Below are 25,022 nucleotides of genomic sequence, written 5' to 3'. Positions count from 1 at the left end.
AAGAGTTAAAATCATTTTTAGTGTGTCAACAGAATAAAACCATTATTACAGCAAAATCTCTAGTAATTTATATTTTAAATTGTTGTCATGATACAGTCATATCGTCGCGCCCCAATCTTATAGAATTTATGAATGTTGCATTAGTTTAATATTTTTCAGTGACATGCTCATTCAAATTGTACCCCCTCAGATTTTTCAAATCAATTTTATTTCACCCAAGACCTTTTTAAGAACTGAACTAATAAAATGTATACCTTATGCCCATATCATAACAAACCCACAGCATCATATATCACTGATTTTTTCTTTTCTTTAACAGGCTGCATACACATTCAACTTGGCCTTTGAATTTACTGGCTTGTTTATTGCATACATGGTACCATTCAAATGTTGGGTCAGTTTTACTTAAGTTTTTTAAAAGTGAATTAAAACGAAAAGTAAAGTTAGTAGCATTTACCATATTACAATTCTAAAAAAAGTGCTTGCATAATTCCTATTACATACACCACAACTAAACAGTAATATGCCAGTGGTCTGGCTTTCTTTTGATGCAGCCCAGCAGTCTGCACCCTAATCTCTGCAAAATACTCTTTTTACACACCTCAGTATCTGCAGCTGACAGTTTGGACTCTTCAGTCCATCAGAGAGCAGCTTCCCTCCTGAATCCTGCAGGTCATTGTTACTCAAGTCCAGCTCTCTCAGGGCACAGTTAGAGGATTGTAGAGCTGATGACACAATTTCACAGGTCTGACCAGTGAGATTTCACAGCCATTTTATTATACAAAGTTTGAATTGCCCTCTTTGATTGTACAGTAGAATACAGATTTGTCAGATATCTGAAAATGGCAAAAAATGGCAGTTCATGCAAAAATGTATTATGCCCCTGGTATAACGTGTTAAAACATTTTTTTTAGAAAGTGTATAGGCCTATATCAACAACAAATCTAAATTTAAATGTAAAATTATTTAATACATGCCAGTGTTGAGATAACTGCTCTTACACAATAATTAATAAACGGCTAAATCCTTATAAATACCTCAGTATCTGCAGCTGACAGTTTGGACTCTTCAATCCATCAAAGAGCAACTTCACTCCTGAATCCTGCAGGTCATTATTAGTCAGGTCCAGCTCTCTCAGGGCAGTGTTTGAGAACTCAAGAGCTGATGATAAACGCTCACAATACTGAGCAGTGAATCTACAGTCAGCGAATCTAGGGGGGAAAGTATGTAAATATGCTGTCAGTGTTTTCTTTTTAATCCTTATTAGTTCAAACAGGCATTAGAGGTATAATTCACCCAAAATGTATGTAGGGGTGTGCAATATGACAATATGTGAATATTAGATCTATCAGCTGCAGTCCAGTGGCTACTTTTTGATTATTATTTTTATCTTTATCATGGTTACATTCACGTGACAGTTCAGTTTTTCATTGTTTAATCAAATGTATTATTAGCATGCATTTTAAAGCCTTGCCAAACATTTGGCAATGTTTTTGTTAAAACAAAACCTTGTTAAAACAAATGTTTTCATGCACACACTCTGACATACATTTTTCTGAGCACACACCCTTCTTTTGTGTCTTAATTAGACGTGTGTCAGTAGAATTAATAGATCTGTGCATTCTGTCTTAATGTGATAGCAGCCTAATATAACCTGTTGCTGCGTCATTAACTTTAAAAAACAACAAAAGACATTGTTTTTTACTTTACAAAATCTCCCATTGTAATACTATGGTGTACTTACAAAGCTTTTGTGCAGTTGCTCACAGCTGGTATCAGTCTTCTTCTACCCTCATCTGATGTGTTGTATCTCTTCAGATCAAACTCATCCAGCGGCTCCTCTGACATCTGAAGCATGTAGGCAATTGTTGAGCATTGAGCAGGAGAGAGCTTCTTCTCTGAGTGTTTATCTGATTTCATAAACTCCTGAATTTCTCTGGACAGACTCAGCTGAGAGACGATAACTATCATGTGCATCTTTGATCATCTCTTTAATGTCCTGTGTGGTTTCTCTGATGCTCTCTGAGCTGTTCTCTGTGTGTGTCAGTAGATCCTGTAAGAGTCTCTGATTGGACTCCAGTGAGACGCCCAGCAGGAACCGCAGGAACAGATCCAGCCGTCCATTCTCACTCCCAATGGCTTTATCTATTGCTCCTTTATGAAGATAATGCATTGAATCAAAAACCTTAAGGGTCTCCATTGTACAGCTTAAGTAGCAGTAAAACACATGAAAAGCAGCGAGAAACTCCTGAATGCTCAGATGAATGAAGCTGTAGACTTTCCTCTCATGAATCACAGATTCCTCCTTGTGTGGCACATGATGTGGAGGCTTCTTGCTCTTCTGATGTGTGAGATGATCCTATTGGCTTGATGCTGGTCACTGATTCTCTTCCTAAAATATTCCTCCTTCTGAGGCTCATTGAATCCCTGAATTTCTGTCAGACGGTTGATGTAATTGGAGGGGATCTGATTGGCTGCTGCTGGTCTGGAAGTGATCCAGATGAGAGCAGAGGGAAGCAGCTCTCCTTGCATGAGGTTTGACATCAACACAGCCACTGATGAAGTCTCAGTCACATCACAAACTTTCTGAGTGTCTGCAAACATCAGTGTGATTCTGCTTTCATCCAAACCATCAAAGATAAACACAATTTTACAGTCCTCAGTCTTTGAGTCCAGATCTTGAAGTTCAGGATGAAAGTCCAGCAGAAGTCTGTGAAGACTGTACCGGTGATCTTTAATCAAGTTCAGCTCTCGAAATGGAAGCACAAACATGAAATCTACTTCCTGACTGGCTTTTCCTTCGGTCCAGTCCAGAATGAACTTCTGCACAGAGATGGTTTTTCCGATTCCAGCGATGCCTTTAGTAAGAACAGTCTTGATTTGGTCTTTCTCCTCACATCCGGGTTGAGGTGAGGCTTTAAAGATGTCATTGCAGTAGATGGAAGTGTCTTGTGCGTGTTGTGTTCTGGCTGTTTTCTCCATCTGTAAAACCTCATGTTCTTCATTCACTCCATCACGCTCTCCTTCTATGATGTAAAGCTGTGTGTAGATCCTGTTGAGGAGGGTTTCATTCTCTTGGAGTTTCATTCCCTCAAATAAACTCTCGTACTTGTTCTTCATTCTGGTTTTGTGCTTGTCTTTGACTCTCTGAAGTTTATCATCCACTGCTTTCTGCAGGTCTCCAGTCTCCTCCCGTAGGGCTTTTTGTGTATTAGAGTCAGCAGAACTGGATGCTCCCATGACTGTTTGTAGAGCAGAATGTGTTCTAGATCTCTTTCTGCAATAAGGACAATCAAAGTATTCTGCTCGTCTCAATTTCTCCCAGAAACAGATAATGCATTGTCTGCAGAAACGGTGTCCACAGGTTATAGAGACTGGATCTTTCAGAACCTCCCTACACACCACACATTTGGACTGCACAAAGATCTGATAATCCCTCTCACAACTGCTCACAATAGAAAAACAAAGTTTTGAATCAGTAGAAGAATTATTTGCACAAGATAATTAACATCAGCCTATGTTTGCATTGGTAATTAGGACTACAATATCGCCCTGTGATTTCTATAATGTGCAAAACAGATGGAATCGCAGAATCCCAGTGATGAAATTTGAAAAAAAAATTAAAATAGGACTACAAAATTCATTAAATTACAAATCACAATATGGACTTGAGTCTGTGATTATTAAACTGCAAAAAGACTTATTAAAATATGTGTGAATTAACAGTGACCAAAACAATATTTAATTTAATAATAAAATAAAGCATACAAAAAAACTTAAATGGTTTGATAATATTTTTGAAGTAAACTTTTCTAAACAGCCTTTCTGTTATTAAAGAGATGCTGCACAGACACAGGTAATTCACACACGCACACTCTCTCTGTTGCTAACACAGACAATCTAATACAGTCTCTCTCTAGCTATTCGAATAAAAGCTATCCTTCCAAACTACTTCATCTCTGTGTCTGATATAAAGCATGCAAGATATGCAAAGTACTTATGCGTCACGCAGATGCGTTGCCTATGTTGTTTACGCTTTGATCTGAACGTAACCAATGTATCCGCGTGATGCAGCTGACACAGAACAGCATACGTTGTTTACGTTCAGTGGATACTCTCCAAAATGGCACCAGGGTGACGCGGAGGAGATGATTTGTTGAATAAAGTCATTATTTTTGTTTTATTTTGTGCACAAAAAGTATTCTCGTAGCTTCGCAAAATTACAGTTGAACCCCTGATGTCACATGGATTATTTTACCGATGTCCTTGATCGCGTAAGGATCCTTGCTGTCTATGGCAGGGTCAGAGAGTTCAATTTCAGAACGAATCTGTTGTGTGGTTCAGAGGTTAGATGCGTTAAATACTGAAGCATACACACACAGAAATGCGTCTCACAGCGCTACTCTTTTGCGTCGCATGAACGGAGAATAACACACAAAATGATGTCAAATTGTCCGTTTTGACGAGTATTCACGTAAACACAGTTGATTACGTCTTATGTGAACGTAAACAGTAGGGAGAACGTGTATCAGTACATTGCATCCATTGCAGCTGTGCATTGACAGAAAATCACTCACTGCTCTTGACTGAAAAACTTTAGTAGCCCTAAAGATTAATCAAAATTTATTTACAGAAATAAATATGTCTGCTTGAAAGAATCAAGAATATGGTAAACAAGTTGCTATAAAGAATGCATAATTAGCCTAACCATTGGCATTTCATTAAAAAGAAGACCATGTTCTTGTTCTTTATGAGAAGTGGTTTTATTTAATTTTAACATAAAGGCATGTTGTGTGTCACCGCAGTTAAATCAGCGTCTATCATGATAAAACCTTAATATCAAACCTATATAATGAGTTTGGAAATTTTGGAGAAATGCTTAATAAATGCATTACACCGTAACTAAACCCATTAGATTTTAGCCGACTAAATTTACTGTAGATTTAGTCGACTAAAATCTTATGATATTTAGTCGACTAAAACTAGACTAAAGCTAAAAACAATTCAGATGAGTAAAATATGTTGGGGGTGGGGGTCTGGTTGTTATCTGCTGTTATGTCCCCATTAATGTCAAAATCAAACCTACACCCTTTAATCTAAGTGTTCTGTGGGTATACGATAGGGTTTGGTAAGAAACAAACTGAAATGTAACATATTATTTAACGGATATCCTGACTTGGCCTTTGGTTTCTGTGCACGACTGTGCGTTTGCTATTCATGGGGAAATAGGGTGACCAGATCGCAAGATAGAATACAAAGCCGGCACAGGTCTATGGCTTAATCCAAATGTATGGGGTCATGTAGGCCTAGCCCTCATTTAGCACAAATCCAAGTGTTTCCATATTTGCAGTATTTAGTTGTCTAACGGTTATACCTTTTGTAAAAAAAAAAAAAAAAAAGCTTTGTACTTAACTCATGTCCAAATACCCACATAAATGAGCAACCTTAACATGTGATTATTATTTATTTATTTATTTGGATACCGCCGCCTGTGACACCACAGAGGTGCGGTTGACACGCTCACCAGCACAGCCCTAATTGCGAGCATCTTTTTTTGCTGCACTAAACTTAGCAATAAACACACTGAAAATAAAGCAATATAAACATGTGTTTCAGCATAATCTCAAAGTAGGCTTTTGTTAAGCAAATCAAGGAGTGAATTACTCAACCACGGTTTTAAAACAGACATCTGTCTGCATGATTTAAATTGAACACACAATGGCAGGCGTACAAATGCTTGGCACATAGACAGGCTATTATCTGCCCAACCCAGGCTCATTCGAAATACGTGCCTCTAAATACATTTCTGCAGCACCATTATTACGTACCTTACTGCACGTTTCGCAGCAGTTCCATAGTGAGTGGCGCTAAAACGCGGGTTCAATACGTGACCCTGGCACGTTTTGTTACGTTGATATAGGCACGTATTGCTGTGTTTGTATTACGTTTCTTCAGGTACGTATTGCGGTGGTTTATAATTGAAATATCTGGTGAGTGTCGCTAAAAGTTAATGCTCTATCGTGTTGGAAATATCCCCTACACCAAACCCAACCCTAAACCTACCCGATAGTGTTAACAAATGCAAAAGTCATATAAAAACACATTCTCTGATGCAACCGTGCTATTTTAACTTCCTTATGTGGATTTGAGCTGTTTTGTCGAATCGTAGTTTCACGGGGTTTGTACTGGAGCTCTTCATCACTCAAGTGCAACGCCGTGTCGCCTGAGCTACCGAACAAACCTAAAGAAATGAGAAAACTCATGTCTTGGATGCCCTGGGGGTAAGCAGATAAACATCAAATTTTCATTTTTGGGTGAACTATCCCTTTAAGTGCATATGTGTAGTATCTACATTATGTGTCAGTCACTATTGGAGATGTCACATTCCGGAGTTTTCAGTGGTACAAGCCACAATCCTCTGGAATATGTCACTGAAAACCGGATGTGCCACTATAAACATAGCAGATGGTGCCAGCTAACATTCCATGCCAATTAATATTAATACGCTACTGGTCAAGCGGGTGATTTCTACATTGTCTTCAGACATCATTAACATATTTGCAGTTTTATCATTTTAAACAATCTACACGAGAACATGCATCGTACCTTCATAAAAGTACTCACCAAGCAAAACTCTCCAGCGACTGAAAGTTCTACTTTCACTTTCGGTTTCGCGGTAGGTCTATTACAGAATCATTTAACAGCTAATCCAAGTAAATTAACTTAAACTGTTGAGATCAAATGCTGTTTCCAAAATGAGAATTAACTTTCAGGGTGAGATAGAAACCACACCCTATATCTGACGTGATCACACAATCTTTTCAGTTCCTAAAACATTTGGTTCCACTGGGTGGCGCCTCATGAATATTAATTAGATTTCTTAAATTGTGGGCGTGTCCTTGAGACAACGCGCAAACGAACTGAACTAAAATATGACAACTTGTTTAATGGATTATTTCGAAAAGGAAATACAATTTCAATGTTAAGCATAAATCACAACAGTTCACGTGTTCAAAATAATGCATGTGCATATCCTCCTGAGAACGATGAAAGAAAGCAAAAAAAGAAAGAAAGAAAGAAAGAAAGAAAGAAAAGAAAAGAAGAAAAGAAAAGAAATATTTTATTCCTATTTAATGCTATGTCCTCTGTAGAGGACACCAGGACTTAGGAATAAAAAACACATGCATAGACAAAAATTATGTAATGTAATGGTTTTTTTTTATTATTATTTATTTATTTATTTATTTATTTTATTCACCAATCAATTTTTAGGTTTCAGGCTGTTTTTAAACAAACTTTGATGATTCTTTGATTACAAAGATAGTTCTCAACTACGTTATGAAAGATGGAATGATTTGATATACTATTTACTTTATTCAGTATGCATGTAAAACTATGTGAAAGGAAGGTGAAAATCACAATACCTGCTTTTACTTTCTGAAGAAGACACCACCAGCACAAGGAGATCACGTGGAGTGGATCATATGCAGACTGAAGGATCTCAGAATTATTTCACACGTTGTGTCAGTCAACCTTGCACCAAAAATTGATAGAATTCTGAGAATTGGTGCAGCTCTGGGTAACCTGCAACTTCAAGTAGACGAAGATACTGATTCAGAGAATGGAGTTGTCAGCAAAGCAGCCAGTTTTGCTGAGAATACTGAATTAGACAGTGCATATATATATATTACTTGTTAGAAAAGTGATACAAGAAATGTATAGTGAAATGTTAAATTATAACAAAGTTTAATAAAGACAGATACACATTTCAACAACATTACACAATGAAATAGCTTTTTAACTCTTGAAATACATACAAGCAACCACTCAATGTGACGCATACTGATGCATGCTCATACCAGCCTGAAGGTGGTGCTCAAAGGCTACATGGCACATTGGTATGAACATTATTTATACCTGCATTAAGAAGGAAGTGATACTGTATAGAGAACATAAATTAATGTCAGGTCTGGATCTATCGTTTTTTGTTTTTTTTACAACACTGATCACGACTTGCTGGGATGGGTCCAGATATGTGTATACAAAATGCATGACTTGTTGATAAAACACAGGCAAAGTATGCAAATCCTAACAATATATATTTATATAGAATATATATTAAATGCACTATACACTATGAAAATAGCTCAGTGAGTGTTTGATGTGTTTTAGCATTGCACTGGGGTAGCTATTGTGCATGAAAATAGTAAACAAAGACTTTTTGAAGGTTAAACGCTAAGTTATACATGCCATATGAACAGACAATATGCGACGTATTTTCACACAACTGTAAGTGTTGATGACGATGGGAGTGCTCATGTGGCGGACTGATGTAAGTCTGTTTGTGCTCACCTAGTCAAGCATTAACTTAAGAAATTATGTTTTAAATGTGTTGTGTTATTCTGAGAGCACATTCTCTATAGACTAGATTCAGAAAACTGTAAGGATACAGTATCTCATATTCTGTAAAGAGATCACATGATACATGAGCATGTGTCAACCAATCAAAATCAAGAATTCAACAATGCCGTTTTATTCAATAAATAATTGACTATAGACCCTTGAATTATTGAAAATGTACGCACACTCTCAGCATTACCACCTTGTGTGCACATTAATTTTCAATAATACAACATCTTCAATTATTTGTTACATATACACATATGCGCACACAAATATCACCTGCAACTCAATATAACGAAGATAGAACTTCTCTTCTTCCCAGTCACTCTGATGGTTCACCATTAAGCGTATCAACAATAATCCCAACCACTTCAGACAGAAATCTTGCGTAATCTTTGATGACTATCTGACCTTCTAAACCACATTGCATAGCTCGGTCATGAGAGTTTGCATTGCACAACATCAGTAAGAGCACTTCCTAACTGAGCAGGCTGCACAGCTCCTCATTCCTTGTCATTTCTAGATTGGACTGTTGCAGTGCTCTTATGGTTGGACTTCCAGCGTGTGCAATCAAACATTAACAAATGATGCAGAATGCAGCAGAATGGTCAGACTGTTCAATGAGACCAAAAGAACCCATGTTACACCTCACCTTATCTCTATGCAATGGCTATCAGCTGCTGCTTGCATCAGGTTCAAGACACTGATGTTTGTTTAGAGAACAATGACATTGCTCCATTCCCTCTTATGAGTCTACATCCTACCAGATGAGTGAGCGGTGCCTCGTGGTATCATCACAGAGAGGCAAAAAAATCACTTTCCAGAACCTTCTCATTCACTGTTCCTTGCTGGTGGACCGATCTTCCAAACCCAATCCGGACAGCCAAATCCCTGACAATATGCAAGAAAGAGCTGAAAACTCATCTCTTCTGTAAGCACCTGAATGTATTTTGTTGACTCTTATTCGAATATGTGTTCCTAAACATACTGTGTTGAAAAGAGTATGCCAAATGTCCCCGGATGGTCTAATATTTCCCATAGACTTCTGAAGTATGGATCTGTGCACAGTATAAACGCTAATATTGTCCACAGCCCATTGCAGTTTATAGGAGGACTCAATAGTAGAACTGATATGTTTGGCCATTAACTAGCTGCAAAAACATGAGCAGATCGACATGATATCAACATGATAGGAAGAACTGTTGAGTAGCATAAATTAAATGAAATTAAATCTTGAGTGTGTATATGATGATGTTAACTGTGACAACATATTGACTGTGTTGTACAAAAAGGACAAATCATGGAAGCCCATTTAGCAGAAGCTTCTGTAACTTTAACAGTCCAATTGTTAGTTGTTTTAAGAACAACTAATTAGTCTTATTACCGTATACTCAAGCATGGCAAGACTTCATTAGGAAAGGAGAATAGTGGGCAAAAACTGAAAGTGAATGATAGTGACCATAAAACACTAAAAAGATGTGTCCAAACAGAGAATTACTGCAGGAAAAGTGAGAAAAAAAACTAAATATTCACCTGGAAGAACTTCACCAAGCCAACATCAATGAAAGAGCTGCAATGGCTTAAGTTATCAGCACAGACACCATGCTAAAATGTGAAAAAGATGGTGTATTGATCATAAAACTTGGACAGTTGGAGCACCAAAATGAATTATTTTGCAAAGAGTGAGAAGCAGATTTCCTTCTTCAACATTTCCCTCTCTCTTTCTCTCTCTCTATAAATATGCCAGGAGATATTTTGAATGCCATTAGGGTCTAAAACAACACTAGACCCCAGCTTTTCATGCATGGACAAAAGAAAAGAAAAGAAAAAAACACTGACACATTTTTTTTCAAAAGTGCAAGTGCACAAGCATCATACAGTATATTGCCAGAACATATCAGGTAAATGGCTGGGTGTGGTCCACTGGTTCTGACAGCACACGCAGCAGGAGATACTGACATTTAACTCTCAAAAATACTGTGAATACATTGACATGCCCTTACGTTTAATTAAGATTAGCTCTGATAGTCTACAGGGGGTCTGGGAAAAATGTCAGCACCCAATTGCCTCTGGAGGGGGTCTCAGCAGCTGGCAAAAGGGCTACAGTGGCTGCTTCTGCAAGATAACTGATTCAAGAACTGCGCTGCACTTTGATGAACCATGGGCAGGTAAAGTCAGCTAACAAGCTCACCGACATAGCTTTTGAAACAGTTCTTGTCGTGTTTTGTTGTGCTGTCCTCTTGAAGTGGTTGTAATGTTCTTAGATTCCCTTTTCTGTCATTTTCACACAGTAGACGCTTTTATAAGGTCATTTATACAAATATCTAGTTAGCCAAACATCAGAATTGGAGAAAAAATGTGATCTAAGTAACTTTGATAGTGCGTAGCGAAAGTTGCTGACAGGAAGTCTGAGGTAGAAGGACTTTAAATTCCAGGGACCTTGTATTCCAGGGTTCATGAAGCCATTCAAATTCAAGCTCTCATCCATTGGTGTGGAGAGGGTTTGGGATGCAGCCCATGTTTAGTCTAGCTTTTCCTCTTTCTTTAGAAAGTCCTCAATACATTGGTCCCTTCTCCATCACAGAACAAATAAATCCAGTCACATACTAAGTCTAGTTACCTTATATTATTTGATATACTGACTATCAGCACAGTTATGCCCAAATCACAGCCATACTCATATTCAGTACAACAGCACTCTTGATTATATAGCTAATATTTTTTAAAAAATCCATCTGGACCTATATCAGCATGTCAGGCAATTTTTATTATTTTGGTGCTATTTTTACTCCCATGAGAATAACTAATTTACCCTACTCTTCTCTTCACAGTGGACCAATACCATCTGCTTTGGTCTGTCCTCACCACTAGTGTCTCCGAATCAGGAGTATCAAAAAAAAAGAAACCCCATGACCGGAAAACAGATTTTTAACAACTGGTTTCAAAGCCTTTAATCACCTAACAATATTGATTGACATCATCTTCTGCCCTCTCCTCAATCAGTAACCTGCTGTGAAGATTGCACTGGGAGAAGGCTGATCCCCTAAGCTGTTTTATTCCTCAGTGGGGGTCCAGCTTACTAATGGAGCTTCATTTCATGTCAATACTATGTTCGTACTATGTGAATATTATTTTGCACACTTGCACTAGTGTGTTATTGCCCACGCTATACCTCTGCACACTCAGTGACATCTTAACATATATGCAAATTTATACTAAGGATGTCTATAATACCTAACGAGAGATCAATGGTAGTGGACAGGTATTGAAAAAAGGTGTTAATTGCATGATTTTAATGGTTTTGAAAATCCAAACACTACTGAAACATCTAAGATCATGTAATTTGCTATTTATATGTTGCTATATTTTAGTGGTAGTCATGGAAAAACAGGCTTTTTTGCCAGAATAATTACATAGTTACTAACAAACCCAAAGCCAAACCCAGAGCCCTTTGGTTTACTGCTATTCCTAACAAACCACAGATATGCTTTACTAGTGTAGTTATAATCAACATAAAACAGCTATTACTACACACTCCAGGTCGTATCAACAGGTATGAATTGATTTCTGTTTGTACCTCAATGGCTGACACATTATAAAGCATAAAGCAGGTAGATAACTACTGCTAGTTGTTGGTTGATATATATATATACCAACCCTAAACCTACCCGATAGTGTTAACAAATGCAAAAGTCATATAAAAACACATTCTCTGATGCAACCGTGCTATTTTAACTTCCTTATGTGGATTTGAGCTGTTTTGTCGAATCGTAGTTTCACGGGGTTTGTACTGGAGCTCTTCATCACTCAAGTGCAACGCCGTGTCGCCTGAGCTACCGAACAAACCTAAAGAAATGAGAAAACTCATGCATATGAAGCTGGATATGTGACGACAACGTTCAAAAGTATCCGTTTTCAAATCTCGCAGCATGTTAAAATAGTTTTGAGTTCATAACATAGTATTCCTCAAGTAATTATGCGAAAATGAGGCTTTATTAATCGAAACTGTGGACCTGCAAATCATAATTTGTGTGACAAGGAATAAAAGTTGTCTGAGTTTTACTGCCCCTAGTGTTCATTTCAACTGGAAACTGCAGCGATTCGTGCGTATATAGATACGTTTTTTGAGTTTCACAGAGTAGTTTTCTTGTCAAAATCCCTTATTCACTGTATTTTTTTATTTTTTTTTAGTAAAGAAATCCAACAATACATCCAAGCTATTTCATCTTCATCTTAATTTCAAAGCTCTTAGAACAATAAACCTGTGCTACCCCTTTATTGTATTTCTAAAGTTAAAGTTTTCATTTTCTGCATTCTGTTTTAATTGATGCTTTAGGCTACTTTCATTATCACTTTATTTAAATATGTATTTTTATATTTGTGCTATACTTATATTTTTTATACCTTGGCAATAAAAAAAGAAAAGAAGAAAAAAGAGAAGTGCATAATTGCATAAAGTGCCTTGCCTCGAAAGTAGATGAGAGTAGGTGGCTGCAGAGGAGTGAAAAAAATGCAGTCAAGAAAAACCGTTCTCCATTCTCGTAGTGGGATTTTTCATGATTCACGCTCATGTGCTTTGTTGCTATAATAAACTGGATGTAAGTATTTAAGTTATATTTATTTTGTGTCATATGATAATAAATATGATGAACAAAACACCCGAAGTACTTGTTATTCAATGTGAAAACAATCACATTTCTAACTGGTATTAATCTTGCGGTGATCACCAGTGATTGGTTCTGCACAGAGTTTGCTCACACAAGCCTAAAGCCAACCAACTTCTCTCTTTAACATCTATTTAACACATTTGAGATCTCAGAGGTCTCAGAGACTTCATATATAAATATGTTTCATTATTTAATATTGCGATACAATTATGGTTAATATTAAGAAGTAATATAAACGTAAAAGTTTCACTCATGAATATTAATATTAAAGGTAGTGTGACTTGAGAATAAAGAGCATCATCATCATAAAAGATGTAATTGTGATGTCAGTGCACCTCCAGCAAATAAATAAAATAAATAAATATTGTGATTTCCCCCCTGAAAAAACATCACAATAATAAAATAATAATAAATGTAACAGTGCATGACACATTAAAGCCACTGGCTCATGCCACTACGTTTGACGGCACATCTATATCAGAATAACATGACAACAAACATTTAGCATCAAAGTTTCATCAAGTTACATTTACCAAAGACCTTATTTTACTCATAAATTAAAAATCTCCATTATAAAACCCCATGGGAAAACCTTGAGGGAACTAGCTAGTCTTACAGATTTTGACGTCACAACTAAGGGGAAAGGGGCAATCCTTTATAATTAATCAATTATTTTAATAATGTCAATTAAATAATACAAATTTTCAAAAATGCAGTCAGTTGGTGGCACATATGTTTTTGAGTCCAAAAAAATCCAAATGGCAAAGCTCAACTGAACCGTCAATACACATGTAAATAGCAAAAGTTGTGTTGAGTTATGCATTTTGGAGAAACTAGGACGTTCGTGCAAAACAAATTAACACACTATTTTCTATTGGTTACAGTGTTAAAGTAGGCTACATATTACTGCAAGTCATTCTGTATTAACACAGCGGGACACGAGACAGATATAAAACCTTGCAGTTTGGAGAAGCCTAATGGTTGTTGTATAAATTAGCTCCAATATAGAAGGCCTAAAGCATATGTTTAAAAAGCAATATACAGTACAATCAATTAAATATCGTCGTGCTATTAAAGGGATAGTTCACCCAAAAATGAAAATTTGATGTTTATCTGCTTACCTCCGGGGCATCCAAGATGTAGTATATATACATATACAGTATATATATATATATATATATATATATATATATATGATTACGCAACTCAAAAAAGTAACTTTTTAAAATGTTTACAATTTTTCATTTGTAAATGTATGTGACCTGCCAATGAATAAGCATATAGTCTGATTAAACTGTATTTAAAACTAAGATCGTACTTAGCAGGCTTCCATAACAAGACTAAGTGTTCAGTAAGTGCTAATATCTGTGATTTCTGTGTCTAGCAGTCTGATTACAGTAATACAGTCTAATTACAATCCTGAACTTGAAGTTCAGCCCAAAGGATACTGATTTTACACTTGGTGTGAATAGACAGTTTGTCTGTGTTTTGCTTAATTGCAACATGCTTGTCGTGAAAGGTCCTTACAGACTATGTAATTGGAAACTTTTTTTGTATAATATGCAATTAGAAACACTTTATGGAATTTGAGATTAAAAGCTTAATTATTTTTGATTATTCAAACGTAACGTGATTATTCTGTAATAGTTTGAAAGCAATTTCAATCAAGAAACATGTCCAAAACATAAGCAACTAGATTTCCTGAATGAAAGTGCATTGTTTTCAAGGCAAAAAAAAAAAAAACTTTTTATTTTTCTATTTCTTTCTTTCTTTCTTTCTTTCTTTCTTTCTTTCTTTCTTTCTTTCTTTCTTTCTTTCTTTCTTTCTTTCTTTCTTTTCAGATGATCCAGGAATAAAGAAGAACAAGAGGAAGATGACATTAATAGCTGTGCAAAGGCCATCATCACTGAGAGTTGAATTCTGAATGCTTAATATTTTATCTGTAAGCCATCACATTTTAAATAATTGATATAGTCCATTGTTTCTTTGTTTTCTTAAATGGGATTACTTGATTTAGATCACATATTACCACGGTTTTAAATGATGTCAGTAAATCAGAACACTAAAATGAATGGGAGAGTCGTGGCTCTGAATCGCTCTTGACGCGCGTCGTGGGAGCGGCGAGGGGCGTCAACAGCGCTCGACACATTTACCAGACAGACACATTCATCTGAACCTTCGTGAGACAGATGAGAAAGACCAGCTCGAAGTGAAGACCGCGAAGCTCTCGATGGGTAGCCATCCCAACATGAGCCGTGAGCACACGGTCAGTAACTGGACCGCCGTGAGGAGAGACGCGGGGTTCGAGGGTCCGGCGCTCGCGCTGCTCTCGGTCATGATGGTCATTCTGATTGCTGTGATTGCGTGTGGAAACGCGTTGGTCATCGTCGCCTTCAAGATGGACAAGAGTTTGCGCAAACAGAGCAATTATTTCCTGCTAAACCTGGCCATCTCAGACTTTCTCGTTGGTAAGTAAAGTTTACAGAAAAGTTTAATTTCAGCGTAGTCGGTTATACCAACAATATCAACATTTCTAGTGATAGTCGTATTCTAGTGTGAATAAAATTTGGTGCAAAGTGATGTAGTCGAACAATGTGCAGGACTGGTCTGTCTGAAATATTCAGAAAATCAAATAAAACTGAATGCAATTCGTTAATATTATCTTTTTTAACCAAGAGTTCTTGAGTAGTAAGATTATTATCTTAATATATTCAAATCGCTACCTTTAGAATTTTAGTCAAAATATAACTATTCAAATCTCACATGCATACTCTTGATTTAGAATAATTTGATTGTAACGTGTTCACTTTGAAACACAAGTTATTTAATAATGTGTACATATACATAGGCTAATACTTTCTCCAGAGCTTTGAGCAATAATACCTAATAATTATATATGAAGAGTTTATTTGCAAAAACAGATAACTCAGATAAAACAGATAACTACGTTTTTTTTTTTTTTCCAAAAATCATATTTTTATAATGTTATCATGTTTTTATTGTGTTAGCTGTTTTTTTAAAGTTATTGTTTAACCTAGTCAAAATAACCCAGCTGCAGTTTGATTGAGATTAATTGGAATGCACAATGAAAAAACGTGATTTTTGAGAATTGTTAAAAATGAAGTTATTATTATATATATACTCCAATCCAAGAATCATAATGAAGAAACAGAGAAATTCAGAGGGGGAAAAGAGTCTGCAGTTGTCTGCTTTAACATCGAACGAGCTGTGATGTATGAAGTGAATTAATGTGAGATGAGTCCAGCTCTGCTTCCCTTATTCATTACATCAGTGTGCATTTACTGTATTTGGCTAAAAATGAATATATGACATGTTTGATAATTACATCAGCAGGTTGCATGGGAAACTATGCTCTCTGTCAGTGGATTTGTCTACTTCTAAGTGTTTTTGCATTTTTCTCCCCATGTATTGTCAGAATTTTGCCTTGTCATATCTGAGTGTTAAAAACTGCTCTAAACTCATTAATCACTCTAGTGTATTATGCGTCCACCGATGTCTGCTCTTGTGATGACAAAATCTATAAGCAGCTGAGAATTACTATAGATGCTGTTGAGGAAAGCAAATAGTGTAAAGCTAAAAAGTAATTGCATGAAATGCCTTTTAGGCAAATCAGTCTGGTACAGCTATCTGCTTGAACAAACAAAATTTATGTTTAACAATGTTACATTTAAATAATAACATTGCAAATCAGGAATAACACTGGGCCGAAGATGGTGGGGTTCTGTGACGTCATGAAATGGGGAACGCTTATTTAACATTTATGCAAAATATACAGTTAGTGTTTAAATCTACATACTTGATTTGATAACTGTATTCCTACACCTGCTGTCAGTCCCAGGATTTTTAACATATCTTGTTATTTTTATGCTTTTAATTCAAGGGATTCTAGGTTCTAATCTGCCCTAATACAAATTTTGATAAGCCAGAATGTATATCAGAAATGGGGAAAATGTTTCTCTGCATGTTGTTTTTTGAATTCACTGGAATGGATGTGGGGTCAAATCTAAACATAGTACCATAAGAGTAGATATTGCTACCTTAAGGGTACACATTACTATTCTAAGATACTAATATGCACCCTTTAGGGGTAAAGAAGGTACAAAGGTGTCCCTGTAAAGGTAGTGCCACAAGCTGTTGTACCCCTAAAGGTACAATTTTTTGCACATTTTATTTCTGAGCATGCATGAAAGTCCATCAGAGGGTGCATGATTCATGAGTCAAATCAAGTATGAGTCTTGGATATACGTTTTTGGACCCATTTTTTACTGCAAACCTTGACTAATTGTCTGTGATTGGATATGCGCACTTTGGATGGAGCTTTTTTATTGCACTCTAATGAACTCTATTATACTGTACTCTGCTATATTGCTATTATAAATCTCTACATACGGATCTTAACGAGTCATTACACCAGAGATCCTCTCTACCATGCTGGAGACTATATTGCCTCACATTAATTTTTTATGCAACTCTAGTGAAGAATAACATTTACAGTTTTCTCATTCGTAAGTGACTTTTATTACATCGATTACACTTTGGTTTGGGGACCAATTCTCACTATTTACTAACTATTTACTGTGACTTTTGCCTCAGTAAAATCCTCATTTGCTGCTTATTAATAGTTAGTAAGGTAATTTTTGGGGGTAGAGTTAAGGGACCTAGAATATGTTCATGCAGAATAAGGCGTTGATATGTGCTTTAATGACTAATAAACAGCAAATATGCCTAGTTAATAGTGAGAATTGGTCATGTCATACATTCATGTGCATTAAATATTTAAGTGTTCTTAGTAATAAGATTGTAAGAATAGTTACACTTTTTAAAAGTTTGCATGTTTTTTTAAATTCTGTTAATACATTGCAAAACTATCTCACGACCAATTCACACGTATTTTACGAGGTGGCTAATTTGCACAAATTCGTACGACCTCACGACCTTATGATTTTGTACGATTTGTCTACACCCCAGTGACAGGTCATTCGTACAAATTCATACGAATTGTGCAACTCGTAAAATACGTACGATTTAGCAAAAATCATATGAATTTGTAGGAGTAAGGTCGTACGAATAAGCCACCTCGTAAAATATGTATGAATTGCAGTGAGATCGGGCACACACTATAATGTTTCGAATTATTAAGCATTTTGGCAAACTGTGTTATTATGGTGCACTGTTGTTTTGTACTAAATTTTACCCCAGGTATTAGTGAAGTGCCTACATTTCATAACCGTATATTTTTTTTTTCTTCTGGAAAAATACTTTTTCCTAGAGTTTTTACTTGACTTCGGCCTCAGATTCAATACCACGCACAAGTCTAACAAACACTTTCAGTCTTGACACACTTTCAAGTAATAACTAAGGAAGCTTTAATTTAGCCATTTCAATAGGAATCCATGCAATCTGGAATTTCATTTGAGAGAAAAAAAAAACACACACAGATTTTGGGTTCAGTTTGGTCACGCGGATTCATCACATTGACCAACATAAAGCTGCTTGGTTTGAAAGTGATTTTTGTGTGAGCTGAGCTTCATGCATCATCTCTATGCTACTAGATAATGGACCTCTTGACTGTGTCGTTTTGTTAATAAGGCTGGATGTTTACTCTTGAAATTGCAATCATTGTGTAACCACAGCAACACAAGAGTCATCATATAGATAGAGTCATCACTAACAGACAAATGGACAAAATGCTGTAACAACAGATATGAATTGCATATTGCTTTTTGATTGGTGTTTCCCACAGGTGCCTTCTGCATACCCGTGTATATGCCCTACATCTTGACAGGGAAATGGATGCTGGGTAAAGGACTTTGCAAGCTGTGGCTGGTCGTAGACTATCTTCTCTGCACTGCGTCTGTCTTCAACATCGTACTCATCAGCTATGACCGCTATCTCTCCGTTACAAAAGCGGTGAGGCCTAATTTTATGCCCAATATTTTCATTATGAAGGAAACTATAGTGATGTATTCATTGCGATTCAGCATTCTTAGCTCATGACAACTGGCAGAAAGTATTGTCCAGCCTGGCAATAAACAACAGAAGCAAGCACTATTAATGAATCTCATTAATAAAAATACATGCACAGTCACCGTGACTCGATTTGTTTTGTTCGCTTTAATCAGTCTGACTCACATGAAACCTGGATGCAGACTATTATAGAATAGCACGTATTATTTAGAAATGGTCAAGAATATGAAACTCTTGCTTGTGTAATAACCACCAAAAATGATAAAATGCTTATCAAGAGTCTGAGAATTATTGCAAACTTGATCATTATTAAATATAATTTACACAGAGAGACAAACTACATGTAATTAATCTGCAAGGAAACCCAAAGCGTAACTAACTACTTCAACTGGATTCAGTCAGGTTTACTCTTTTTCAAACAGGTGAGTAGCAAACTCTATTATTCTACAGTGCCCTCTACTAATATTGGTGGCTGTGAAAATAAATCTATAATAAATCTTTCATTAAAAAATTCTAAATATTCTAACCTTTCTTTGAAGTAAAACAACTAAAAGTGGAGGGAATCTCACATTATGAAATAAATGTTTTTCTCCAATGCATGTTGGCCACAATTATTGGCAGCCCCAGAAATTCTTATGAGTAAAATATCTATATTCCCATTCATATTTACATTTTTTAGCACACAGGGTGACTAGGAGCATGAAATTGTCCAGCCATAACTTCCTGTTCCACAAGATTATAAAATATGAGGAACACAAAGGCCAAATTCCCTTAATCATCCATCACAAGGTGTAAAACCAAAGAATATAGTTCTGATGTGCAGAACAAGATTTTACAAAATAGAATGTGGCTGTAAGAAAAGAGCTAAAGCATTGAAAATCCCAAAATCAATAATCCACCATCAATAATTAAGAAATTCCAATCAACTAAAGATATTATACATCTGCCTGGAAGAGGACGTGTGTCTATATCGTCCTAATGCACGGTGAGAGGAAGAAAAATCCTCCTCGCTCATCCAAAAACAAACTCCAGCATATTCAGTTGTCAAACAGGACTGGATTCTATGGTCAGATGGAGAGAGAGAAAAAGAAAAAAAAAGGTTGTTGGCAGCAAACCCACCAGAAGGGTTTGGTGCAAACAGGGATAAAAAGTACCCAATGCAGCTGGATCTTTAATATTGTGGGCCTATTTTTCTGCTGGAGGTCCTGGACATCTTGTTCACATACACAGCATCAAATACCAACAGTACCCTCTGTTAGAAATCTTATAATAGGCCATGGTTGGATCTTCCATCAGGACAATGATCCAAAAACAAACATCAAAATCAACACAAAAACCTGTCACTGAGCACAAAATGAAGCTTCTGCCACAGCTGTGTCAGTCCTCTGACCTGACCCCGATAGAAAATGAGTGGAGTGAACTGAAGAGAAGAAGCTGTGAATCTGAAGGATCTGGAGAGATTCTGTGTGAAAGAATGGTCTCTGATCTCTTATCAAGTGTACTCCAAACTCATCAGGCATCATAGGAGAAAACTCAGAGCTGTTATCTTGCGAAAAGGACGTTACAATAATTGGTTGCCAACGTGAACTCGAGAAAAACATTTATTTTTATAATGAGACCTCCTCCCCCCTTTTACTTCAATAATAGGATAGAAATTTGTGACTTTTTTTGAATGAATGATCAAAAGGATTTTGATTTATTTTCACAGCCACCTTTGCTCATATATACCAAGAGTGCCAATATAAGTGGAGGGCACTGTATGTTGCTACATACTAGGGAATAGGCAGAATTAGTAGATTAACTAGATACGTTTGATACTGGTGTATTGATGGGACTAATCCTCACATACAGTATCCTAAATGTTTTAGTATCATAAACATTTTATTTGTTTGCGAGTATGTTTGTGAACATCTGACAGCAGTAATTTATCAAATGGCACATACTTGGGCATGCAGTGTAATTGCACATTATTTTGGCAATTCAGGTGTCTGGATAACATCTCTTTTGACACTTTTCTGGTAATATTATCCTTTGTTTAAAGACTTGTATTGTCACTAATGCCAGCAGGGCACCTGTCCTACTTGCATTAACCGTTCTAATGGAAATGCAGGTCTATTGGTTTTTGTGAGGATATTCTTGCCTTCAAATCACTGTCACTCGGGTCCCAGCGGTAATGCTGGGATAAGACTCATGACAGGAGCTTGTGGCAGGACAATGGAGCCCCACTGGCAGCTCATGATTAGTCAAAGCTGATGCTGATTGTGCCTCCTCATCGCTGGCATCATGCTAAATCCCATGCATCATGCATTGGTGTATAGTTTTTGTTCTGTGTTGGGGTTGGCAAAGCTATCTTTTCCTTGGTTTCTGTTACACTGCAGAACATCTGTGATGAGGTAAAAATTTCCCCTCAATGATAATTCTCCACCTGGTTCAGGTGGCTAATTCATTGGCTATAGACTGGTGAAGGTGATAGACCTGTTAATCATGGATAATGCACTTGAAAAAAATAAATAAATAAAGAACCTGTACATAAATAAAGGACCTGTTCTGTCTTACCCTTCAAACTGCATCTCCCTTGTGTGAATTAAGCATGGGTCAATGGGTCAGTGCCATCCTGGGAATGTGTATGGCACTCATGAAATGCTTGAGATCATGGTCTAATGATAAAGGGTATCATCTCTCAAGAGTTTCAAAAGTGTCGTACCCAAGAGAAAGGCCTCTCCACTTCCTCAGTGGGCTGACTGCATGGTAGACTTACCACTGACCATCTGCATGAGTAGTAGTATCCTACACTATGTGTCAGATTGGTGATTTATCTCCATAAAACCCCATGGCACGGGTAAGAGATAAAACATCATAAATCCAGTCATAAATACATCAAAAGTCAGATCTAACATCTGTTTGATCTTTTGATTTACACACCCCACTGTCATGTCAGTCAGGGGTGATAAGACTCTGGTGACATGGCAGTCAGGGTGACAGAGGGGTCATATAGCCATAAATCAGGTCATAAATCTGACCATGTACACATTTGACATATGACAACCTGTCAATCAACGCTGACAGGGGGTCATAAATCAGGTCATAAATCAGGTCATAAATCACCAATCTGACACATAGTGTAGGATACTACTACTTGCATGGCTTCCGGGTTTCCACTGGTCCTTAAGAAGTTTTAAAAAACAAAGCATTCAGAGTAACTTCTGTGGCGTGTTGTAGTGAATCAGCTTGCAGCAACACTGAACCAAGTCTAAAATAGGGTTAAAATGGAGTTCTTCAAATCTGCCCCTTGGGTTCCACGGTCTTGTAGAGTTTAGCTCCAAACCTGATCAAACCTGCCTATCTGCAATTTTCTAGTAATCCTTAAGACCCTGATTGGCTTGTTGAGGGATAATGATTAGGGTTGGGACCTTGAGGTCCAGATTTGAAGAACCCTGATTTAAAAATCTGCATGCAAGATCACTGGATGACAGATTATATGTCAGGAAGCAATGGGCTCACACTATGCACCTCACTGGCTAACAGATAAACCATGCATTGTAGACACATGATTAAACCTCATTGGTCCACGTGCATCAAAGAAGTACTGTTGAGCTTCTATATTTGTGAGTTGATCAGTATTTGATAAAAGCCTTGATTAAATCTGTTCATCATGCAGTTATGTCTCTTTAGACGGCTTTGATTAAACCACTCAGTTTATGTGGATTTCTTTTATAAAAGTTATCCATATGAATTGAGTGGTTTAATGAACTTTTTGAAGCATTAACATTTTGATTGCGTAGATTTTCGTTGGATGGTAACACTATTTTAAAGACCAGTTCACACTATTAAAGGGGTGGTTGACTGCTTTTTTTCTAGGCTTGATTGTGTTTATGGGGTGCAGTCTAACATGTGTTAATGCTTCGTTAAAAAAAAACATTATTTTTCACATCATTTACCTTTATTCTACACCGCTCTGTCCCTTCTCCTATGAACGCTCTGATGATTTCCTGTTTTTTTTTTCCGCTGCTTTAGAAGATTGATTTTGAAACTTGTGAATCCATTAGAATCGTTAGAAGACAGAATCGTGATTCATATATGAATAGATTTTTTCGTGCACCCCTAGTTTTGACAGCATGGCAACAACTCTTCCTCTTCTCTAAAGCAGCGCAACATGGCCACGCCCCCATTCTTGCATGTTCCCGGGGGGCGAGGTTTATGTAAATTTCAGGGTTTGTGATGCCACCACTCTGGGAAGTAGCTTGTTGTAGTCCCTACCAGCCATATTTGTAGGCATTAATCCACCCCATACCTAAACTTAACAACTAGCTTACTAACTAATAAGCAGCAGATTAGAAGTTTATTGAGGTACAAGTCATAGTTAATAGTTAGTTAAGAGTGAGAATTGGTCCCCAAACTAAAGCATGACCCATTAATTAATATGAATCTGGTGCTGCAAGATTTGATCCATAATTTATAATTTGAATGTGAAAAGTGGTCTCTATATGATAAAAAAATAATTAACATGTTAACATAACGTGCACTGATTAATTGTGCACAATAAATACAAGAACTTATTTTAAGAAAGCAGGTATGATATTTTGATCCATTATGGACAGCAAGCCGAATACATTTACCTTTATCCCAATATGCTTTTGATTTATGCACTAAATATGATTTATCTCACTAAAGGACATTGGAGATCACAACAAAACACCTACTCTCTAAAGGAGAAACTAAAGGAATTTTTAATTAGCTTTTTAAATGATTTATTTTGTGATGTTTTGATCTTTGCTCACATCACAAAAGAAAAACCACTGTACTTAAAGGAGCACAACCAAAATAGTGCTTTAGCCCATAAGTGCTGTGACAAATGACTTATATGGTTTACATTTGTATTTTTCACAAGCATTCAAGGACTCAGATAACATGTATTTATTATTATTAGTATTAGTGCATTTAATTGCATATTTAAGTGCACTAAATTTAGTATTTTTAGCCTTTTATTTGGATTGTTTACCAAAATACTTGTAGGACTTACATTTGTATTTTTCACCACTGTTCAAGGACTCAGATAACATGTATTTATTATTAGTATTATTATTATTTTTTTTTACAACCCCAATTCCAGAGAAGTTGGGACATTTTGTAAAATGCAATAAAATCAAAAATCTGTGATTTGTTCATTCTCTTTAACTTTTATTTAATTGACAAAAGTAAAGAGAAAAGATTTCCAAAGTTTTCACTGACCAACGTAAATATGAGCACATTTTGTTTTGACGGGTGCAACACATTCCAAAAAAGTTGTGACAGAGGCAAAATAAAAGTGAAAAGGTTATAGAATATCCATGTTAAACTGTTTTGAAACAGTTCACAGTAAGCAGGTGAATTGGTAATGGGTCAAGGTATCATGTTTGGGTATAAAAGGAGCATCTCAGTCTTTGCAAGCAAAGCTGGATCATGGCTCATCACTTTGTGCTAAATTTCATGAGAGAAGTGTCAAACAATTCAAAAATCACATTTCGGAATGCAAAATTGCAAAAAAATTAGGTCTTTCACCAAGTATCATGCGTCATATTCTGAAAAGATTCAGGGAATCCAGAGAAATCACAGTACATGTAGGGCAAGGCAGGAAACCTCAGTTGAATGAGCTTGACCTTTGAGCCCTCAGATGGCATTGCATAAGAAACGGTCATGTTAAATATAGCCACATGGGCTCAGGAGTACTTCAGAAAACCACTGTCATTTACCACAGTCTGCTGCTGCATCAAGAAATGCAACTTGAATATCTGTTACTCTAGGAGAAAGCTATACATCAATTCTATGCAGCGAATCTGCCGGGTTCTCTGGGCCAGAGCTCATCTTAGATAGTCAAAAAGGAAATGTGTGCTGTACTCAGATGAGTGCACATTTCAACTTGTTTCCAGGAAAAATGGATTTCGAGTTCTCAGTCCCAAAGACCAAAGGGACCATCCAGACTTTCAT

The 25,022-nt window shown here is 36.6% G+C and overlaps 1 protein-coding gene and 1 pseudogene across 1 annotated transcript in view; one reads left to right on the top strand and one right to left on the bottom strand.

Moving 5' to 3' along the window:
• The window catches only part of LOC107671546 (protein NLRC3-like), a 7,836-nt pseudogene extending 4,415 nt beyond the window's left edge, over window positions 1–3,421 (bottom strand).
• Window positions 3,422–15,300: 11,879 nt separating this feature from the next.
• LOC107671550 (histamine H3 receptor-like) overlaps window positions 15,301–25,022 on the top strand; it is a 14,968-nt gene continuing 5,246 nt past the window's right edge. The window contains exons 1-2 of the mRNA XM_016464466.1: window positions 15,301–15,538; window positions 18,835–19,001. Of these exons, the coding sequence (XP_016319952.1) occupies window positions 15,301–15,538; window positions 18,835–19,001 (405 nt within the window). The remainder of the gene's footprint in view (window positions 15,539–18,834; window positions 19,002–25,022) is intronic.

Source organism: Sinocyclocheilus anshuiensis, unplaced genomic scaffold (genome assembly GCF_001515605.1).
Source record: "Sinocyclocheilus anshuiensis isolate Anshui unplaced genomic scaffold, SAMN03320099.WGS_v1.1 scaffold3077, whole genome shotgun sequence".
In the NCBI taxonomy this organism is placed as follows: Eukaryota; Metazoa; Chordata; class Actinopteri; order Cypriniformes; family Cyprinidae; genus Sinocyclocheilus; species Sinocyclocheilus anshuiensis.
This window is presented reverse-complemented; position numbering and strand designations above follow the sequence as displayed.